The sequence below is a fragment of the Ambystoma mexicanum genome, chromosome 11 (genome assembly GCF_040938575.1).
Source record: "Ambystoma mexicanum isolate Mex_15411 chromosome 11, UKY_AmexF1_1, whole genome shotgun sequence".
NCBI lineage: Eukaryota > Metazoa > Chordata > Amphibia > Caudata > Ambystomatidae > Ambystoma > Ambystoma mexicanum.
Genome location: NC_090934.1, coordinates 255470628 through 255494325, shown reverse-complemented (window position 1 = coordinate 255494325; position 23698 = coordinate 255470628). Strand labels below are relative to the sequence as shown.

Below are 23698 nucleotides of genomic sequence, written 5' to 3'. Positions count from 1 at the left end.
ACTCAGTGAGGACCCCTTACCAGGCTCACCCCCTTTGACACTTAGCCTTGACCCCTCGCCTAGCTACCTTGAACTGGTTTGGCTACAGCTCTCACAGTTGTCCCCGTCACTAAACTAGGTTGTATATAAACACAAACAATGGACCAAGAGCTAGAGGCTCATGTGTCATGCACGACCTTCAAACATATTATTTCAATAATTTGTTTGAAGGTCGTGTATGACACATGACCGATACACAATCTGTATAGTTAAGGGATATTAAGAATGTGTGAGAAAGAGTGGGTATGATGGAGGAGAGTGTTAGAAAAGTGAGTTTTAACCATTAGTGATTGATTTTCAAAAATAATTTTGTTTTATTGTTGAAACCACGAAATATGTATATTGTATGAGATTAAAGATATATTTTTTGGAAATTGGGTTTAGATATACTTTTTCTGCAATCCTCTAGCTCTTGGTCCATTTTTTGTGTTTATATATTTCCTGCCTGATGGGGCCCAAGAGTGTACCAGGTACTCTTTATATTTATTTGACTAAGCTAGGTTGGCCTTCTATGTCCACAAGGTCAGAGCATAGGAAATCAGTCCTAACACTGAGAACTAAAGAAAGGTCTCCTGGATGACAACCGCTGCTGAACTGAAGCCTGTGAAGGGCTCCAACGCACCAGTGCCGTGAAGATCCACTGCTGGGCGTCCCACTGCTAGAGTGCATCCATCTGTTCCCTCCAAAGTTCCTTCCTCAGCTATCCAGGCCAAGATACCTTAACCGGGCACAACTGTCACCTCACTTTGGGGGCCAACCTGCTGCACCAAGTTCTTCATGGATAAGGTACTGTTCCAAGCCTAGGTACTTACCTTGGTCTTGTTGCGTTGCTCACGTGTTCTTGGAGGGCTGCAGTTATGCTGTTAATTGCACCCTCCTCCAGGGCTCCCTGAGTCCCATTGGGGTAAACAAACCATTGGGCTCTTAATGACTCAAACAAACTATTACCTTCCTGCAAACCTGAAGACATCCTCATAGACTTTGTTCTGTTTGCTGCTTACCTATCTCTTTCCTCCTCTGCCCTTGGTCACTGGATCCCCAGTGCCCCCCTTGACTTTGTGACTCATTTAGTATAAGGTTGGACTTGAGTGTTTAAGAGCTACCTAAAGCTGCAAGACTTTTGTGGTGCTTTACATTTCTGATTTAAAGTGTGCTACCTCTTATTCTGCTGTGATTTTACTGTGTGGATAGTACTTGCATGACTTTTGTTTTTCTAAAGCTTAAGTGTATATAAAATAAATACATATATTGATATAACTGCTAGTGTGTCAGTGCTTCCTTGAACCAGTTTGTATGCTCCAAGTATGGTGTTCGTCTTTACAGTCCTTATCCCTACTTGGCTAAACCTGGCTGCTCAGCCATTGCTACCAAACCTTTGGGTAGTTCAAGCTGTAGAGCAGTACAAAGAAACCAGTTCATACAGGGACCCAAGAAAACACTCACTTAAAGTTATATTAAAATGTATTTATCAATAATAAGGGAAGACGGAAGGGTGGTGGATACCCAAGAGGGAGTTAATCTGGAGTTTTCAAACTATTATGGGCTGCTATATGGGGATGAGAATCGCGCGATGGTAGTGGAAACCCTGGAGGACATAGGATTGCCACAGATCAGTGCTGAGGAAAGAGAGGAGCTGGACGCACCGATTACCTTAGAGGAGCTAGAAGAGGTGGTGAGACAGTTGACAACTAGTAAGACCCCGGGGGCTGATGGACTCCCAAGTGAATTTTATAAAATATTTAAAGATGAGGTGCTCCTCCTGCTGTTAGAAATGTTGAATGAGGCGTATGAGCTAGGCAGACTGCCAGAGTCACTCAGCGAAGCGATTATAATACCACTTCCCAAACCTAATAAGCCAGGGCATAGCTGTAGTTCTTATAGACCCCTGTCGATGTTGAATCAAGACAGTAAAATTCTGACTGCCATTTTGGCAAATAGGTTAAGGAAAGTCATAGGCAAATTTATACACCCGGACCAGACGGGCTATGTTCCTAATAGGAACATATCCCATAACCTTAGGAGGCTCCATAGGGTCATTGAATATGGGAACGAAAGCGAGGACGAATTGGCAATTGTGTCGCTGGACGCAATAAAGGCCTTCGACTCGGTCAAATGGCCATGGTTGTTGGCGTCCCTGGCTGGCTATGGGATGGGTCCAGGATATCTACAGTGGGCTAAAATGTTATATAGTGAACCGCTGGCCAGAGTTAAAACAGGGTCAGTGATATCGGAAAGGTGGAAACTCTGTAGGGGAACCAGACAGGGTTGTCCATGGTCCCCTATGCTATACATATTGACCCTGGAACCCCTAGTGATCTATTTAAGGCAGCAATATGACATGATAGGCATCCCTGTGGGTGGTGAACGACACCTGATATTATATGCAGATGACATACTATTATATTTGCAATACCCAGAGGAAAACCTCCAATATGTTTTGGAGGGGATAGAAAGATATGCGGGAATGTCTGGTATAGCGGTGAACTCTCAGAATTCTAGCATGTTCCCATTGGGTGGATATAAAGGGATCCCCCTGAAACAACTACCGGTGCTGCAAGTACCATGGGCAGCAAGTACATTCCGCTATCTAGGAATAGATATATACCACGCAGTGGAGGAAGAGCATAAGCGCAATACAGAAGTAGCCATTAAGAAAATTGAGAATTGCGTGCGGTTCTGGGTAAAGCTGCCCTTAGCAATGATGGGACGTAGTGCAATGTTGAAGATGTTGGTCTTGCCTAGGCTCCTGCACTACCTTGGGAATATCCCGTATATGATACCAAAGAAGTTCTTTAGTAGCCTGGCCAGCATGTGTAGGGACTTCCTGTGGCATGGCACACGAAATAGAGTGGCCCTCTGGAAGCTACAGAATTTTTATGAGACAGGGGGCATAAAGTTGCCTAATTATGAAGTTTATTATGTTGCAAATCAGCTGCAATATGTGGCCAAATGGCACTCAGAGGTCGAAACCTCTGAAACCAGGCTGTTCAGGCGGGACTGTGCCCCATTTTACCTGAAGGAGATTATGTGGTTGCCCCAAGCAGTGATGGATGGGCGCCCAAAGATGATGGTGCTAGGATGGAAGATGTGGCGAAGGGCTTGTCAACTGATGGGGAACCCATGCCAGTGCTCCCCTCAGGTACCACTGGTTGCAGTGGCGGGTGGAGAAGAGCAGTTAAGGATGATAATCAGAAACCATTGTGAGCCGGTTGGTATAGCAACAATGGGGGATATTTGGCAGGACGGGACCATAACAGACTTTGGGGAGTTCGGGGCGGAAACTGGGTTACACACTGGCCAGTATATTGTGTACCATAGACTGGTGTGGAAGATTAAGAGAACGTGCCCCGAACCGGTGCTTGAGGAAGAACCAGATGCTAAAATAGATACAATATATGACATAGCAGAGGGGGGGACACGCGATATCCCGAATATATGAGATGATGATGTCCATAGTGGGGAAGGAGGTGGTGCAATTGAGACTGGAATGGGAGGAGGAAGTAGGAACCCCGATGGAGGATGGGATGTAGGAGCGAGTCCAAGGGTATCACAAGAAGGTGTCGAGGAACGCAAGACTTGATGCAATTGTATATTACACATAGGGCATATCTGACACCCCAGAGGATAGCCAAGTTCGAAAATGCGGGACGGCAGGAATGCCCTAAATGTGATGAGGAAAACGCGGGCATGGTGCATATGTTTTGGTCATGCCCGGTTATTGAGCGCTTCTGGGGTGAGGTCGCACACAAACTGGCAGAAAAGGGTATTAAGATCGTGGTGGATACTGTGTGGGCCTGCCTGTTAGGGGGGTTCCCTAGGCCACGGAAACTTAGGCATGTAAGCAAACTGAAGGATCTGGCATATGCGCTTGCAAAGAGGAGAATTGCTATGGGGTGGAAGACATGCCACAAACCACGATTGGAGGTATGGTGGAAGGATCTGCAGAAATGGGCGGAGGCGGAATCCATGGTATGGCAAGAAGCTAGCAGTGCTGTGGGGGAGAAAGAGACTGAGACCCTGATGGCTTGGAAGTTACTGATAGCAGAACTATTTGGGTCAATGCAAGACACGTCGGATCCCACGGAAAGATACCCTATCACAAGATGTAGGAATAGAACATTAGTAGAAGTAGGCTCGTAATGGGGGGTGGGATAAGGGATGAAGGGAACGCAATTGAATGATGTACAATTGAAATGTTATCGTATACACCAAGTTTGGTTTGTATTGTTTGTTTAAATATTCAATAAAAATGGTTTAAAAAAATTTATTTATATATACACAAGGCACATAAGCACATCTAAACAGTAGCAACTGCTAATAACATTTAATTAAAACAGGAATAAGATTGTAAAAGGAGCAATAATGCAGGGGGTTAACCTTTCATATACATCACACAGTGACTTCAGTTAAGGTCAGTAAAAGTGCTTCTATGTATCACCTTTGCAAAATTCAGTTTAGAAGGAAAGTAAAGGTTAGACGTAACACAGCTAGCAACTGTTAAATAACAATGTACACTCTCCAAGAGGCATTTAGGCAGTTTATTTCTTAACAAAAAAAAGTGTTCACAATAAAGGTTTATGGAGAAACCAGCATTGCCAAAGCCAGTAGGATCAAGAAGATGTACCTTTGGGAAACCAGCAAAGCCGCAGGCAAATGGACAGCACCAGTTCTGATGAAAATCTTCAGAGGCAAGTTAAGTAACCAGTCGCTTGTTCTTGTAGAACATACAGGAGCTCAAGGGGAGCCTTCATGATAGCACACACAGGCTGTAAGGCCTGCACAGTGGAGTTGGGCTCAACTCCAAATTGAAGAAAACAAGCACTCTCCAAGCCAAGGACTGCTGAAAATGGCCTAAGGTAAGTACAACCCAAGTCCCACAGTACCTGAAGAGTACTGCAGGACAGCCAGCTGCACAGTTAGAACTGGTTTCGGCCAGGCTCGCGTACAAAGGACAGTGAAGTTCCGGGACTCCCTCACTTCCTGCTTTCCCAGACACAGTGGAGCCTGGGTGGGATTCAGGGCTGAAGCCTTCCAAAGGCAAAACTCACAAAGGACTCAAATCTACATAAAATGATGGGAGAGCCCAGAATGAACTGACAAACTTAAAAATGGTGAAGAAAAGAAGACTGGCCATTTTGAGAAACCAGGTCACCCATTGGTGCTGTACTGCAGCTGAGAAATCAGTCTGCTAGTAACCTGCACAAAAATGTAGAAAAGTATCCACTGCCACCAGCCATTTAGGTTTGTTAGTGTTGGGCAAGATTGTATGCACACCCTGTGGGAGACTTCACCAGCCTTGTCCTCTTAGCAATAGTTAACCGAACCTTTGGTATAAGCATGTACTACACAAGTTGGTAGAGTGAGCAGCCAGGCTTATCTCAAGAGGGGTCAATGTGAGCTGTAGGTTTGTAACATAGACTTTCACAGTGACAAATATCCAAATAAAACGTGCTCCAGGTTTCTTGATTAAACAATTGTTTATTTAAGTCAGTTTGAATAAGCCTTCTTTAGAAGGGAGCAACTAGTTAACACTTACAATATACTCAAACATATACACACTCTAATTTTCAATAAATCAGTAGATACCCATTTGGGATGGCACACAGACACTTCCTACACCCTGAGGTTACTTAAATAACTACGCACTGTGGACATTGATATGTCACTGGCACATTTAGATGAATATTGAATTTGGTGTGTAAAAAGGAAAAGTTAGAGGGAAGAAACAATGGTGAACAAATATTCTTAAGCAGTTAAGTACTTTTGAACCCCCCCATGCAAAGTAAATTAACTATTTCCCTGCTACACAAGTTATAGAATGTGACTTTTTGTAGGGATGTTAGGGAGAATGTTCAGTTTAGTGCTAAATTCCTTCCACCTTAGAGACCCCCAGCTCTTTTGCTGAACTTTGGGACTTTGTACTTTTAATTCTATGAGTTTTCTGTGGTTCTTTAAGTATGGAGTCTGACAAGCTCCATTGGCATCATCTTTACATTGTGTCACAGAGCACCCTCAGTGCAGTGGCACAGGGAAGTCTTTCAGATTTCCCAAAGGTGTAAATACCTTCTCTTGGATAAACTACTGTTTCCAAGAGCAGTGAAGTGAAATTGACTTCACTTACATTTGGAACTTTCTAGACCCAGCACACCCTATCTTACAATAGGGTGCTGGAGGGGTTACTTGGTATCCCCTTTGTCTAGCTTCTCATGTAACATTTTTATGTTACCCTTTCCTCGAAGAATGGCTGGTGGCAGTGGTTTACTTTTAACTACCGTGGTGGGCTTTTACCGCGGGCTGCGTTCGCAGCTGCAGTAAAGCACCCAAGGGTGCCATTTTTGTCAAAAGGGCCTGGTCTTCTTTGTGGAAAGGTCCTTCTTGAGATTTACTCTGCGCACCAAACCAGGTTTGGTCCCTTTGTTCGTTTAGTCCTTGGGATTTACTGGCGAAGCCTGCCTCTGGCTCCGAGGTGTCTGGCAAGGCAGGAACCAAGGGTGGTGCCTGAAACTCCCTGTGCTTAGTCTCCTCTGTTACAGGAATACACCCAAAGGTGACTGGACGGCTGGCTGCCCTTGGAGGACAGCCACCCTGCTGTGTGATTGACAGCTAGGCTGCGAATGAATGGGAAATACCTGCATAAAAGGAGAGATATTTTGCTTGGAAGGCAGAGTCGACCACTGGACGAAGGAATCCGAAGAACTTGGAAGAGGCACTTGCTGCAATACCTGCACTGTTAGTTTGCCCAGTGAAGCCCTGAATTCGCCTCAACCAAAAAGCCCTGCAAAGGACGACTTCTCACCTTGGGTTTGTGGAGCCAATTGACCCCAAGACAAACTCATGAAATCCTCTCGAAGCTGGCTGTACTCCTATTGCTGCTGCAGGTACCGATTGCCAGGGAGAGGAACACCAAGAATCTAGTGTGTCGTCTTTAAGTTGGACATAAGCTCCAGGAAGGTCCACCAGACTCCCATGAAGCAGGAATGACCAAGCCTGAACCACTTGAACAGAGTGCTGGACCCCAGATGCGAGGAAAGCCCATAAGGTGTCCGAGAACCACGGTGGTGCTATTCACGAGAATCTGAAACCGCGAAGTGCCGCTGATCTGAAGTTTGCCCATTGCTGCCGCTGACCTTCAAACCGTAGTGCAGGGGGGTTAAAGGGAATTGGCACAGAAACTGGAAATTATCCCTAACGCAATATGGTGTTTTAAATATGATTGCTTGTTGGCATCCTCTGTGATACTGATAGCGTGAAGGCGCCTATGGGGGGTGGGGGGAGTATGTGTACACTCTGTTAACCCCAACCCCTCCTCTCTAATCAAATCAATCCATAGGGCTGCTCAGGGCAGTGGCACATGGAGGGGACATCCTTATGCTACAGTGCTCACTGCCCCCTCAGCCATTGATTCCAACGGTCCCTAGGGTCAGTTTGTGCAGGTCAAAGTTCCAAAAGGCCCCCTATCTCGGCTGGAATCTTCAGTCAACATCTTAGGATTTCTGTTTGTTCTTATGACATGGCATCTTGATAAATGCTCACATTTGTACTTGAAAAAACTGATTTGAACATGCACCCACAACCTGGAAGTGTTTTATCTTGTAGGTGACTTTATCACTGAATAATTAGGAACACCTGAAAACTCTATGCTGTGAGATATGTAACTCTTGGTTTATTTTATCACTAGAGTAAAGAACATAAGGCGGAGTGTACCCTGCTTTATTTGAGAGTGGATTTGGCTGCCAAGATTGCAACAGAAAGGGTGCACGTGGATGCTAGACTTGGGGGTTAAAATATGGCATAGAGCATGCCGAGCTATGGAGATCCCCGCACCATGCTCCCCGCAGATACCGTTGGTTGCTCTGAATAGGGTGGATGCGCAATTATGTAAGGTGCTCAGGAGACATTGGGAACTGGTGGGCATTGCTACGCTAGGGGACATATGGCAAGAAGGGGAGGCAATGGAATTTGATAGGCTAGTGGAGGACACCGGGCTGCACCGGGGCCAATATATCACTTACTCCATGCTGGTATGTATAGTTAAAGACACATGGACGCAGGCGGTGCTGGAAGGTCAGCCTGACGCAACCATTGAAACGATTTATGACGTATCTGATGGTGGCCATGAGGTCTCCCAGATTTATGAACTCCTCATGTCCAGCTGGAAGTGGGTTTGGTGTGGGCATGCATGGTGGGAGGGTTTCCCTGGGCATGTAAATTGAAGCATGTGTGTAAATTGAAGGACTTAGCCTATATAACAGCCAAGCGCAGAATTGCCATGGGCTGGAAAGCTGCCAATAGACCCAAGGATAGAGGTGTGGTGGCGCGACCTCCAGAAGTGGGTGGAGGCGGAGATGGTGGTGTGGAGCCAAGCAGCGGGTAGAGGAGATGACCCGGGAGAGTCATTGATGTCTTGGAAGCACCTGGTCTACACTATGTTTGAGCCGGCTCGGACTGACACGCGGGGAGATGACTCCTCGATGAGCCCATGACGGAACACACCTACAGGAGGTATGATTAATGATGGAGTAACGGAGGAAGGTCGTGAGGGTGGACGGTGCTGAAAAAGGAAGTGTACTTGCCATTTTAGGAATCGTGCCTATGACTGTAGTTTATGGTTTGGTTGTTTTGTTTGTGGTTATGTTGTTAAAATCAATAAAAATACCAAAAAAAAATAGAATAAAGAACATTTTTGGCTATTATAAATCCTCCAATCTCACTGCAGGATAACATAGCTGTATTTTGTGGAGTGTGTTTACACCTTGGGGAGGAGAGGGATGATGTTTGCTGCCCAACTCAATGGCACTCAAATGAAAGAAAATTATTCCTAGATGTTCACTTTTTTTACCTCACTGCATGAAATGGAAACTTCGTATTTGTAGAGTTTTGTTGCAATTGGTGTGCGAAGGGGCCCCAGACAGCTCTTTTCTATACCATGATCACAGTATGTAATGAAGGCTATCCCCCACATGTCTCTATTTCCCAGCTCAATGCCTGGAACAATAGTCTGTCTTTCTGGGACGAAGAGGGAGTTTTATTTGTATTTACCATGTATGCCTGCACTGGCTTGTTTAGTGAGTGTTCAGGACATGTTCAAGGTGGTTTGGAAGGTTAGAGGTTGTCGTTCTTTTATTATCCACTTTGCGGAGGGGTACTCTTAATCATTCTCATCTCTCTTTATTTCCAGCGAATGGCTTTGATCCGCAAAACGACCAAGAAATGATGAATGACTGGGAGATGCTCATGGTGCGTTTTGAGATATCCGACTATGGTGCAGAGACCTCAGCGGCATCATAAGGAGATTTTTTTTCTAATGCTTTACAGAGGAGCATATATTTTGACAGCCGCCACAGCAATACACGTGATGACTTTCTGAGCAGAACTGCCAAAAGAACATTGTGTGCCTCCTCCGTTCAGGAGTCCATGAGAGGAAATGTAACTTGAGAGACGAAGACTCTTGTGTACAAAGTTCCAAGTAGTTTATTCTCTTTAAGTGGGTGCCCATTGGGGGGGGGGGGGGGCAAGGCATGTGGTCTTGTTTGGTGAGAGTATTTGAATTGTCAGTAGAGGGTTTTTTGTTTGGTCCCTCCTCTTCTATCCCCCCCAACCCACACACTTTGACTCCCCTCCAACCCATGTACTTTGTATTGTCGGTGTTTATATAAATACGACTTGCATTTGTTTTTTCATGAATAAAACAAAGTTATTAAGCTGGAGAGGGGCCTTCCTCTTTCAAATGCTGTATAACACAGCCCCTTTCACCCGCGCCTTCCACCACCACTACTGCTTGGAAGGCATACCTTTTGTAGCAAAAGAGAAGTGATGGTGTTGCGTTTGAAAAATTCCCCTTATGTATGTTCGTTGGTGCTCCCTTATTATGGTGAATCCCACTAATGTACCTTACTGACGCTCACGTTCCTTGGCCTCCTCGCCTAAAGAACCTACTCATCTTGGGACCATCACTATCTACAGTAGGTAAGTGATTGGCTATAGAGCCAGGAGATCTAAATTCTATTTCTGGCCATACCCCTGCAATTGTATGAGCCTGTGCAAATAGCTAGCTCGCTAAGCCGCTTTGTTTCTAAATTACTCTATGGTATATACATAAAACATTGGGGAATGACCAAATTATAAGAAAATATTCAGTCGGTAACCATAAAAAAATATATATATATGTTTGAAGTCTTTGTGAAGTACACACTTCTTTAAATGGAACTAATGCTGCAGTATCCACCTGTTCTGGGGTTGGTGATGGATCGAGTTCCAGAGATTAATTTGAGTATATAACATCCTTTTATCTTCTCCAGGTTAGTTCTACAGTGCGTTTATGCCAAGAGTTGCATCTTTGTGCTGTCAGACAATCTGGATTGAAGATGTAACACAAATGGGAATGTTGGTTGGCTTGGAAAGTTGTTTATAGTAGTCTCCAAACAGGAGCCAAAGGCCTCTATTCCTCTAAACACGAAGATAGTTTGTTTCATAGTATAGCTCCCTGTAAAGATAATGTTTCTCTGTTCCCATGAAGAGCCAAGGACAGGGTCACAATTCACAAAGATTTCTGCTTGATGTATGTTTTTCTAGAGAGAAATGGGAGGTACAAAAACCAAAGCGCCTTGAAGCAGGAAATAAACTCACTGGTGCATGGTTCATGGAGCATAAGAGTTACATGATATGGATACTTCAGCTGTATTTTCTGGGCACCATGAAGTGTATAGGAATGTCTAAAGAGTCAGATGACCTGTTCTCTGGATATGAGCAGTGTAAGCACAGTCTGAATTTTATTAGTTAACTTGGGAAACAAACTAAATTGAAGTGTCATTGCAGGTGAAGGCCGACAGCAGCAAGTGTATGCCCCTAGAATTCTCATCCTGTGAACGGGTAATGGACATCTCCAAGTGTTTAATGGCATATTCCAACAGGGCAGATGTCTGTTAAAGCTCAACCAGGATACTGTTCTTGAATGGGGTCTTTTAAAAAAATATCTTGTTAACATACAATCCTCCGATCACTTACTGCTAATCTTCATTATGCCTAGTCCTACTCTTCCTTGTCACAGTTTGTACTCTGAGTTTCCCAAGATTCTTCTTTGGCCCCATCCACCCATAGACTGGGGTATAAAGCACCTGATCAGTTCCCTAATCCTCCTGTCTATACTGCTAAGAACTGAGACAATCTTAACAATGGGCAGGTAGAGGTGGGTTGTTGGTACTGTGACGGGGATGAGTAGGACTAGGTGTTCTGGTAATTAATCAGATAATTTCTCCCATACCATCTCTTTCGGGTTTCAGTACTTACTCTATGAAGCATCCCCACGATAGGAGTGGCACACAATTTGACTGAAAAAGGAATTACCTACTGTGCATCCTGGTGAGTCATCAGCAATTCCTTTTAAGACAAGATAGGGGGTTGGGGGCCCCTGAAAGACACCCCTCACAGATCCCGAGATCAGCCTGGGAGAGGTAAAAAGCCAGGTGCTATACCAGACTTGTCAATACGCTTATTTCATGTAGGCCTAGGGCTTTAGCCCTGTACCATCCACACCCATGGATGGCCACAAAATAACATAACAGCCAGGGAAGAAAGCAACGCTTAGGTCCACTCCGACATGAGAAGTCCAGAGGAGGAACCGAGCAAGGCAGGTGCCTAGCGTTCCTTACAACAGAAAAGGGACAACAACTGCAACTCTATTCCCAGAGCTAGAAGATTCTATCCAAGAGCACCCCATCCAACTATTGCCCAGTGAAAGTCTGAGTGTAGAAGACACCAATCTGAACAACAAAAGGAAACCAAAGGGCTTCAACAAAGCCAGACTGGGTCCTGGGATGACGAATGAGCAGCTGGGCAAGCACTTGTCACGTGAAGATGGCAATAAGGCAGAAGCTCTTAAGACCCTGATTCCCCCCTCAAAGGGTACCCTGATCAAGGGTAGAGTAACAGGTTGCCTGAAGAGGATGCAGCCCTTAGAGCCACCTCTAGGGTGGGCTGAAGAAGCAGATACCAAAAGTGGAAACAGGTACCAATGTGCCCATATAGGGGGCATGTATCTACAGGTTCTATTAGTTAGCAAGTAGGATCTGCTGAGATACCATGAGTACTAAAAGGATCAGAGGTTAATTCGGAGGCAGCACCCCCAATCCGCCATGCAAAACTGGTCAAACTACCAGGAAGGGTGAGGCAATCGCCCCTCACCAAGCATGGGAGCAGCCTCATGATCACAATTACTAGAACAGTCTGAGGACCGGGAGGGGGAACCCATTCACATAGGTTCCAATAATGACACATTGCAAGGAACAGGCCACAAGCCTGCAGGTAGAAGGTAGTACCCCAAAGATGGTCTACAGTCACCACTTTTCCTCATAGAGGGGCAAGTGGTTCAGGAGAACTTGGAGCATTTGCCTCTCGTTCCAATTTAAGGGACTGGGATCTACCTTAAACAGGGACTTCATCCAGTACATACCAGTCAGGAACAACCCACATGCTAGCAGGAATGAGGCCAGAAGTCTAATGCATTTCAGACAGGAGGCAACCCATTGCTGAAACTGGGCACCACCAAACCTGAGAGGGAGGAAATTGTGCCCACTCCATACTGCAGTCGGAAACTTGAGATGGGCAGGGGGCAGAACCCAGAGAGCACTTAAGGCGATGCCAACTACTTTGCTGCAACTCACATTAAAACCAGGGGATCCCACTTGCTAGGGCCACCAAAGAAACAAGGCAGAGCAGGTACCAGAGGACAATTCAGGAGGTGGCAAACCTGGTGACTGCCAAAACATCATGAAGGAGGACATCCAGCACCTACATGAGTTTCTGCATATCCCTTGTGGCATTCTCCAACCACACCAGGTCCCAGAGATTACCCAAGGGGATATCAAGCTCACCCAAACCAGAGTCCTCACCCACAACCCTTCGCTTAAGCATGTTCAAACAACCAGTCCTTGGTGGTTTCTAGGACCCAGAGCGTTACTCCTGGCCGTAGTGCCCTAAACCAGTCTGCAAGCCCTGTGACGATAGAAGAGCAAGATACAGGAGCCAACAAGAGAGGATCATCCTGCCAACCTCTCTGGTGCTGTAGCATCAGTCATAATGCACAGAGACCACTTATTTCCTGACCTTCTGCCTTTATAATAGAGATACTGCCGGATTGCAGCTGGAGCCTTAAAGTCTCCCCACTTTCAGAGGAAATGTGAACTTCTAGCAATGTCATTCATGTGCTCCACATATGATAGTTGGGTAAGAATTGCTGTGCATCTACACATTTCAGCTGTGTGTTCTTCTTCAAACAAGGAAGCGGAATGCCCACTCGCAAGATTCAGCACTATGTGGGTATTGCTCACTTGTGGGGCTCGTAGTCCAATGCTTGAACCATTTTGATATACCAATACTACCAACGCAGCGGCTGTAAGGTGACCTAAAATTATTAGTTTCCTTCAAAATAAAATTATAGCGAACAGTCTCTCTAAGTTGCCAAGAAACCCCGCTTCCCCAGGCATGGTGCCCTGGAGAGACCCTCCACCAGCTTCCTTATGTAATCTAGATCAAGCTGCGATTGGCTGAAAAATGTTGCCGGTTCAACAATAGGGGAGTGAAAGTGGGAGAGGTGGTAGCTTTCCGGTCAGCCCACCTGCAAAACCTTTTCATGGACTACACAAGGAGGGGAAACCCCTGTAATTTTTCGGGGAAATCAATTTGTCAAGTACTTTTGAAAAAACATAAAGCACTGCAGTAATATGGAAAATGATAATGTATTCAAAGGTATACAAGGTCAAATCACAAGATGGCATAATTAATCACAAAAAGGGTACACCTAATGTGATGAAACATTCAAATAATTGTTACCCATAGACTCCCCCCAAATATACAATGTCTTTTGAGAGGTACTGCAACCAACCACCATTCACACATTAACACTCTTACTAACACCTGTGCCAAACACCTACTCAAAGAATAAACTGGTTAAAACAGATACAAACTAATAACTGAATTCAGGAGCTGAACAGTCCAACCATCTCCCCTATCTGATTTACAAATTCAGCAAGTGCTGTCATTAAGGAACACTCTGTGCCATTTCTCTGGACCACGTGCAAATTAGTGAGTTTTAGCACCTGTGTAAATTACAGATTGCATCGAATGAAACTCATAGTTGCAAACCCCTAATCAAAGGTATCTAATTGACTCATGCCAACTTGAGTTTTGGCCAGCAGTGTGAAAACTAACAAGGTCTCGCACTGCCTTCTTCAGGGCACAAAAAAGGAAGCATTGATGGTGATCAGTTATTGAATCAGAAACCTCTTTTGACCTCGCATATCTTTGTGACAGACTGCAGGTCAACCCTAAAGGCATGCTATATGGGCTTCCTCCGCACAGCAACTTGAACATAGTCTCCTAATGGCAATGTGAGTGCTTGTGCAGTTCAGAGAAGATTTCCCTGCATTGGGATGTGGTCGGAACCCTGTAGTGTACCCAAAATCCCTCATGCGCCGAGGTCCCTCAGATAGTTTTTTCCCGCCCAGATAACTGGTTGCCCTATAGCGGAGCTCTTCATAAGAGACATTGTTTATCTTTATACCAACTTTGTCAGTTATTTCCCCTTTAGTCACTGACGGCAATTCAAGCAGCCTCGACGGAGACTGCGGGAAGTTTCGACGGCGGTGGATTTCGGCATCTGAGCCATCCACGTGGCCTGGCCCTCAGGCCGGCCTACACAGTAGGGAGAGTGGGGTCGGGGGTGGCCATATCTTTCGTTATGTCTCTCCTCTTTCCCCCCTCTTTGCCCCTCTAGGTATGGTCATCTTTGTTTATACCTTTTGCTATGGAAAGGACTCCAATTAGGTGTAGGGTCAGGTACCCGTGGAAAGACGAGCACAGAATGTGTAATTCTGGTCTACCCCTAGATCACGACGAGAAGCGATGTGTGGCGTGGAATCTCCTTCGGCCTAAGACCCTTAAGGAGCGCTGTGTAAACCGGTGGGCCGTGTACGGTATGTCACGGGCGGAACCCTCTTCCCCCGAAGCCACACCCGCCGAAAGTGAGGGGGCACTGATGATGACCAGACATCCGTATCAGATGTCATCGACCTTGAGGCAGATGCTTCTAGGTCTGCCCCACCCATCCCCGACCCCTCTAGGCCTGACTTAAGTCTCGCTTCGGGGACAACACCCGGCGACAGGGGCGTACAGAAACCACGAAACACTAAACGCACAACCCCACCACCGGTTTGAACGGTTCCGTTGGAAAAGGTGAAAGCGCCAACAGGACCGCCAAAGATTTAGACGGAATTCTCTGGTCTGATAGATCAGCAGCCTTCCCTGCATCCGCAGCAGCTTCTTGCGACTGGGCATTCCAAAATCAAGGGCGCTACCTCTAAATCGGTTTTACACACCGGAGCGTGGTCATCCGACGCTCCAGCGCCTCCTAAGGCCTTGGTAGGCCCGAAACCTACTCCTAGGCCTTCTAGCCTTTCCACAGGCGAAAAATCTACAGCTAGGTCCGCTGATGCCGCGGTAGGCGGTAGATCTACCACTGTCCCATTGACTCATGCCGATTCAGCGGAGATTGAGGATAGTATTGCGAGGATTACTTTGGTGGTTGGGCTGATGCATAAGATACCGTCGAAACACATGGAGCGTGCCGCGGACAAGTCTAAAGACACGCCATGGTGCCCCAGTACTCTCGACACCTACGAGCACAGTCAGGTGCCTCTGTCCAAAACCCTTGGGGACAGATTTCGACGCCAAAGAGAGGAAGATGACGCTTTTCCACCTTTGAGCCTTTCTGGTTCATCTAAGTGGACCAGGGAGAAATTTGAAGGACGCATGGACCGTCTAGCGTTCTGAGCAGCCTTCCCCAAAGAGATCTCATGAAGACCCTATTTTGGGGTCAGCTTCACGGTTCCAGGAAAATCTTGAGACTCAGCCTTTGGCTTCTGCACACCATGAAGATGTGGTCCAGATGGACACTTACCAGGACATCTACGACGAGGAAGAAGACCCTTCCTTCCTGCAGGACTACCCTGATGACCAGGCGGATGCCATGGACAACTGGGAAGAAACCCAGCAAGTGGAGACTGAGTCATAGACGCTCCCCACGCAAGATCAGGACACTGATGACCTATGCCTGGATTCTCCTCCCACCACTCTGGCCTGCCAGGCCTCGCCTGTGGACGATCAAATGGTCTTCAATGCCATTTTAAGGAAGGCAGCAGAGCATTTTCAGATCACCACCCAGGAGGCGGTACCCAAACAAGATTTTGTGGAAGACATTCTCAAAGAGAAACCCCCCTCAAGCCAATCCATTCCCCTCCTGAACTCTGTTAAGAGAAGGTTGGCCCCCTCCTTGGTCACGCCAGCTCAGACCCGAGGCAGTGAATCCAAGAGTGGAAAAACTATTTCGGCCAGCTCCTACAGACCCTCAATATATTAAAGGCCACGCCACCCCCGACTCCTTGGTAGTTACTACCACCCGGAAACGAGCAGGAGTACGCCTTGCTACGGGGGAGGCACCTTGGGATAAAGAATCTAAGCGATTGTACGCCTTTGGTAAGAATGTTACCTCGGCAGCTGCAGACACCACACGCATAGCGAATAACACCACGCTGCTTGCCAGTTATGCAGACGCACAATGGAACCTCGTACAAGAGGGTCTCCAGGAGGTCCCTGAACCCGCTAGGTCCAGACCTCTCACCATTGTGACCGATCAGAATATAATCAAAAACACTGGACACTGCTGAGACAGCAGGCAGATCCCCCGGGCCAGGGCACACTACTCAAGCGGCATGCTTGGCTCCACAACTCAGGGTTCAAGCCTGAAACACAGACCGCCCTTATTAATAAACCCATAGAAGAGACCAATCTCATCGGGAAAGCGGTCGACTATGCTCTGGAGACGGCCAAGAAAGAGCATGAGATTCTTAAATCATTACAACAAATAACTCGGAAGCCTTCCCCCCCCCACCCCCCCAAAGGGGAGGCGGTTCTCGTCAGTCCTTTCGAGGGCAGTCCCGTGCAGGTCAGAACAACCACAACACGGGAAACTGGAACTCTGGGCAAACATCAGGAAACCCTGCCAACTACCCCCTAGGGGTCAACGACGAGGCAGAGGCCCCAACCCCAGAGGAGCAGCAGCCTCTGGTCAGAAATGACCAACAGATCCAGGTCCCCTCCCATGTCACCCTGGTCGGGGGGCATTTAACATCTTTCCTCGTGGCATGGGAGGGGATAACTTCAGACCAGTGGGTTATAAAGACGGTCGCCCATGGGTACTGCGTGGAATTCGACCACCACAGTTCAGACCGCCACGCTCACGGCGCCTCTCGCCAGACCATCTGCAGATCCTGAATCAAGAGGTGGAAGCGCTGCTGGGAAAGGACGCCATAGAAGCCGTCCCTATTCTTCAGGTAAACGAGGGTATTTATTCAGTGTACTTCCTTGTGCCCAAAAAGGACCTCACCATGTGCCCTGTTAGACCTGCGCCCAGCGAACAAATTTATAAAATCTCAAAAGTTTTGTATGGTAATGCTACAGGAAGTGATCTCACTGTTGAAACAGGGGGACCGCATGGCCACATTGAACATGAAGAATGCCTACTTTCATATTTCAATGTTGCCAGCGCACAGAAAATATCTAAGGTTCATGATAAAGGACAGGCATTACCAATTCAAGGTGCTCCCCTTCGGCATTGCCTCGGCGCCAAGGGGGTTTACAAAGGTCCTGGCAGTAGTGGCAGCACATCTGTGCAGACTATCCTTCCTGGTTTACCCTTACCCCGACGACTGGCTCATAACAGGGGACTCTTACGACACATGCTTTTTGAACACCCAGAAGACCTTAGACCTTCTGTTCAGTCTGGGATTCTCTATCAACGAGAAAAAATCCAGTCTAGTCTCCAGTCAAGTAAAACAATTTCTGGGGGCTCTAATCCAGACGAAGGATGGCCTAGTCTTCCCCTTCAACGAGAGGGTTCAGAACATGCTTTTTCAGATCCCTCACTATGTAGCCAGTCGGGAGGTGACGGTATGCGAAACCATGCGCTTGCTAGGTATGATGGCGTCATGCAAGAGTGGCTCAACAGCCAGTGGTGTCAGGCCAGCGGACAATGGGAAGATCTGGTAGTTGTCTCACCAGCCCTTGTTCTCTCTCTGCAGTGGTGGTCGAGGGAAAACCTCTTGACGGGGAAGTCCTTCACCACCCCCGCAGTGGAAGCCATTCTTACGACGGACACATCTCTCACGGGGTGGTGGGCTCACCTGATTCAGCAGACAGCGCATGGAGTGTGGTCCCCACAAGTAGCATCCAACCATATAAATCTGCTAGAGCTATTGGCGGTGTTCAAGGCACTGAAACCCTTTCAGGCGCTACTACAAGGGAAGACAGTGCTGGTTCTAACACAGCACCACATCCATGTATTACCTGAACAAACGAGGGGGCACACACTCTCCAGGGCTATCCAAGCTGTCCCAAAACATTTGGATGTGGGCTCTCAAACACAAGATGTTTGTTTTCCCACCACATTCCAGGGGAACTCAATCTTCTGGCAGACGTGCTCAGCAGAGATTTCCCACTGCCCATAGAATACGAATGACGTCTGCACGAAGACATCGTGTCCAACGTCTTCGCAGAATGGGGCTTCCCAGAAATTGACCTGTTCGCAACTCAGGAGAACGCCCAATGCCAAGACTACGCCTCCTGGTACCCCCAGAACCGCTCCAAGGGGAACGGATTCTGGATAACCTGGTCAGGGAAATTTGTTTACGCTTTTCCCCCAACTCCCCTACTCAACAAGATAGTGCACAAGATGCACCAGGAACCAGTCACCATGATATTGGTTGCCCCCCCCCACCCTGGTTCGCTCATCTAATGGAAATGGCCCTCTCCCCACCAGTAAAACTACCCTGCCCGTACAACATGTTGTCTCAGGACAGGGGGGGAGACCCTACACCCATGCCCACAAACTCTGAATTTAGCAGCCTGGCTCCTGAGGTCATAGAGTTTGGACACCTTCAGCTCCCTCAGTGATGCATGGGCATTCTCAGGGAAGCTAGGAAACCGAACACCCGCTATTGCCATTCCAGTAAATGCAAAGGTTTTGTCATCTAGTGTAATACCAAGGGTGTCAATCCCATCGATTGCTCACCCACACACATTGTGCGGTACCTAACCCATTTTTTAGACACAGGACTGGTCTTCAATTCCCTAAAGGTTCATCTTGCTGCTCTGTCAACCTACACCACGTCACAACAGAAAGTGTCATGGTCGAACATACTGGTGATTAAAGCCTTTATGGAAGGGGTTAAAAGGATCCATCCCCCCATTTCTCACCCAGCTCCTGGATGGGATCTAAATGTGGTTTTAACCAGACTCCTGGGATCTCCCTTTGAGCCAATGCATAAAGCAAGTCTAAAAGACCTTACTTACAAGATGGCCTTCTTAGTGGCTATCACTTCTATTAGAAGGGTTAGCGAACTACAGGCCCTTTCGGTTCTAAACCCTTTTGTTACAGCCCACAGGGATAAAGTAGTTCTGTGCACTCATCCCAGATTTGCGCCTAAATTAATCTCAAAGTTCCATGTGAACCAATCGATCGAACTACCGAATTTCTTCCAGAATCCCACTAGCATGGCCGAAAGAAGCCTACACATACTAGATGTGTGCAGGGCAGTCATGTTCTACCTGGAAAGAACAAACCACTGAGAAAAACAAACCAATTTTTTGTTTCAGTGGCAGCTGGTAGAGAAGGGGATCCTGTCTCTAAATTGGCTATCTCAAGGTGGATTGTCAAATGCATCACACTGTGTTACGCTCTTGCTAAGAGAGAATTGCCCGTCAAGCCAAGAGCACACTCTACTCGGGGCACTGGGGCTTCCATAGCATTCATTGCAAATGTTCCCCTGGAGTCCATTTGCAAAGCAGCAACCTGGAGTTCTGTACACACCTTTACAAGACACTATTGCCTAGACACTCATTCTAGATCTGACTCTCAGGTGGGACAAGCACTATTAAGACCTCTTTTCTCTACTGTTCCTTCTCACAACCCACCTCCAACTCCGGTTACTGCTCACTTGTCTATGCACAGCATGTGATTCTAAGCAGATTAACAAGCATCAGAAGACGTGCATTACTCACCGTAATCGCATTTCTGATGATTGTATCTGCTTAGATTCACATGCGCCCTCCCTGCTCGGGGTGGAAGGAACATAGATGTCTTTCTACTTTCTCTCTTCATGTACTCCCTCACAATAGCCTTGGGCTCCCTCATGGCAGAAAAAATACAATCAGAGGAACCTCTGCGCATGAGGGATTTTGGGTACACTACACGTCATGATAGGGATAGTGATACAGACATGCCTATGCCGACATCCCCTTTTGGTCCCCGAAAGACAAGATGCAATACTCACAGCATGTGAATATAAGCAGATACAATCATCAGAAATGCTATTACGATGAGTAATACATGTCATATGTTTCTTTTACCAAAAATGTTGAAAGCGTCGGGACACCTTTTTGTTGAAGGGGGGCAGAAGAAAGGGGATTTCTGGTCATGCTGACAGCCAGTCTGCTCTGCTTCACAGCTCAAATATTTCTCACGCCAACTGCTGCCTGCCACAGATGTAACTGTGGGTAGCACCCAAATCGTTACCCCCCAGACAGCAACAGGGAAGCCCAAGGGACTTTGCAAGAAGCCATGTCTGCAAGCCTGAACATGGGGAACCATGAAATCTGGACAGAATAGAGGCAACATACAAGAGGAACACAGTAGCAGTAGTCCTGCTCACTGTGAGCTTAAGGCTCCTTGGAGTAGTGTCTGCCTTCAACACATTCCTATGCAGCTTTTCTTCCGTCAGTTGAGGGGCTGGGACAGAGACAGCAGCACCGGCAATCTGTCTACTGTGCTGTGGGAGGAATGCCCAAAATGTCACTCACCCCCATTTGCCATTTTCAAGCTGCCACTGCTGAAACATGGTACGCGAAAAATAGGGGTGTTAGTCGTAGTAGTTTAGAAAAGACCAATTCCGAATGCTCAAACGAGTCCTCAGAAAGAAGAAAGAAAAATGTACAGGTGTGTCTTCGAAGTGCCTAATTTTATTGCCAACACAGATCATATCAACAATTAATACATATGAAGGCAAATAAATAGAGAACAATTGATTACAAAAGGGAAAATTATTGCACAAAAAACATTTAGATAGTCACATAAAAAAAGTTGTGATGAAAGAATGCAAAGAAATACAAATTTAGTTAGGCATTTATATCCAGAGCTTAGGTGAACTAACAATGATACACATAGGTTAGAATTGGATCATCTAACTAGTTGCATCTGTGGATGTTATAGTTGTGTGTATGTGCATGATCAGAATCTGATCATGTCTTGTTTTGTTAACAGACCTTCCTAAAGTAATAAACCACAAGCTATTTGCACAAGAGAAAAAGAGACAAAATGTGGTTTTGGGAAGCAATGTAGCACGTTTCGGCTGGCCGGAATTGGCGGCATCTAAATTCAGCCTTCTTTGGGGAAAAAAAGGACGACCACAGTCTCCTAGGAAATGCAAAAGAGGAGGAGAGAGAGACGGAGAGAAAAAGATACAGAGATGTGTTAATAGTGCGTGGAAGACACAACTGTAATTACTTTTTCCTAAAGGAACAGTCTAGACATGTGCTACAAAATATATACACAAAAAGGTCACCTCTATACTCGCCCTGAAATTCAGACAGGGGTGTGTGAGAGGTGTGACCTTGTTTCCGGAATCGCAGGGTTCCGATGGTGCGGCTGTGCTGATATCTACATATGTTGGTTTAGGACTACGGAAGTCGCTCTGGTATGGGGAGAAGAAGAGATCAATAGCCAGAGTTTATCATGTAGACTAAAGTATCTGTGTCTGCTAGGTGGCAGTAAGCGGCTTAATGGTTTACCTGTAGTGCCTGCATTGGAATTCCTGGGGTGTGTTACTCGACCCGTGGTGGATTCAGCGACGGGTGATCAATACGGCTGTCTGTGGAATTGAAAACGGTACCGTTGGTCTGGTATACGCAGCAATTAAAAACAAATGCTGTAGCCTACACTCAAAAGGTGTAAGAGACAGATTATATCTAAAGTTAGGAACAAACGGTGTTGATTAAGATTTCACTAGATGTTAAAAATACGGCTTATGGGTTCATACCTTCAAAGGGCTGGATCTCTGTCCGGGAAGTGGGACTCAAACGAATTGAAAAAGAGATTCTTCTCAAATGAGGTAGTGATGCTATGAGTACAGTGTACACGAGGATGTGTACAAAATGACCTTGTGACTAGTGCCCCCAAGTGCTGAGGAGCAAAAATACAGAACAAATCTGTTAGAGAAGAGAGGAACACAGTAGCAGTAGTCCTGCTCACTGTGAGTTTAAGGCTCCTTGGAGGAGTGTCTGCCATCAACATATTCCTATGCAGCTTTTCTTCCGTCAATTGAGGGGCTGGGACAGAGACATTGTTATCCCAGCAGCACCGGCAATCTGTCTACTGTGCTGTGAATCCCCAAAATGTCACTCGCCCCCCTTTGCCATTTTCAAGCTGCCACTGCTGAAACATGGGGCACCACCACCAAGGAACCTGGGAAGTCCAGCAGAACTGCAAGAAACCTTGTTTTCAAACTTGAGTGGGCACTTAAAGAGAATAGGGGCCATTTACACGTGTTCTAGAAAATAACATCATGGCTGCAGTCCAATTCTCTCCTACTCGATGTGACATAGAGGCTCCTGTGAGGGGTGTCTGCGGTCCACATTTCATAATGTAGCACTCCACCCTCCGTTGAGTCCGATCACTCAGAGTGCCCTGCCTTTTTGGGGTCCAGGGAGAGTCCTTTGCAGCCAGCCTCAAGCCTGGGCGCCCATGGAGCTCCTCCCAGCTCCTGGTGTGTCCCCTAGTTACCAGGCCTCTGGCTACATTCCTCTCCTGAAGTACAAGTCCAGCAGGGACTGAGGGGATACAAACAGAAGACTTAGACCTCTGAAGCCCAGCAGCAGGGCCCACGTTTCTGGAAGCAATAGACAAGCTGTGTGGCTTACTGCAGCCGGTTCTATATCATTTTACTGACTTTTTTTGTTGATTGGTTTTTCACTGACAATTGAAAAAACTCATTGACATGTATTTTTTTATTTTGGGGGGCCCTCACAAACCCTCAATTTCCCTGTGCTGTTACCCCCTCACCCCTCCTTTATACCCTTTTCCCCCCTCAACCCCATATACATTTCGATTAGATTTTTCAGCAAGAAATCCAACAAAAAAATGCTCGTCAGCAAAAGGACAGTATATGGCTGCAGCCACCCTCAAGCCTGAGCATACCTGATTCTCATCCCAGCAGAGACTCAATGATGCCCAATACTCACCCAGCCTGAGACTGCCCTCCCCTTTTGAAGTCCAAGCCCAGTATGGACTGAGGGGGCACTCACAAACAGGATTCACAAACCCACAAAGCCCAGCAGTGGGGTCAGAATCTTCAGGAAGGGAGGAGACAAGCAGGCATATCCCTGGTTCACTGTCCGGAAGGACATAAAGGAGGGATGATTATGGGACTGGTCAGATGTTTATTATGCCGGGCTATGATGGGGCAGCGTCAAAGAAAAAAAAGATTCTTGGAAAGAGTTTTGTCGGAAGGCAGATGGCCTTCATAGAGTAAGAATTGGAATGAGGAAGAGAGGACCT

General features: G+C 46.7%; 1 protein-coding gene across 3 annotated transcripts in view; it reads left to right on the top strand.

The window, feature by feature from the left end:
* The window catches only part of TAF12 (TATA-box binding protein associated factor 12), a 383226-nt gene extending 373480 nt beyond the window's left edge, over positions 1–9746 (top strand). For all 3 annotated transcript variants that reach the window (XM_069622970.1, XM_069622972.1, XM_069622971.1), the window contains one exon: positions 9218–9746. In XM_069622970.1, the coding sequence (XP_069479071.1) occupies positions 9218–9253 (36 nt within the window). In that variant the 3' untranslated portion in view covers positions 9254–9746. The remainder of the gene's footprint in view (positions 1–9217) is intronic.
* Positions 9747–23698: the final 13952 nt, after the last annotated feature.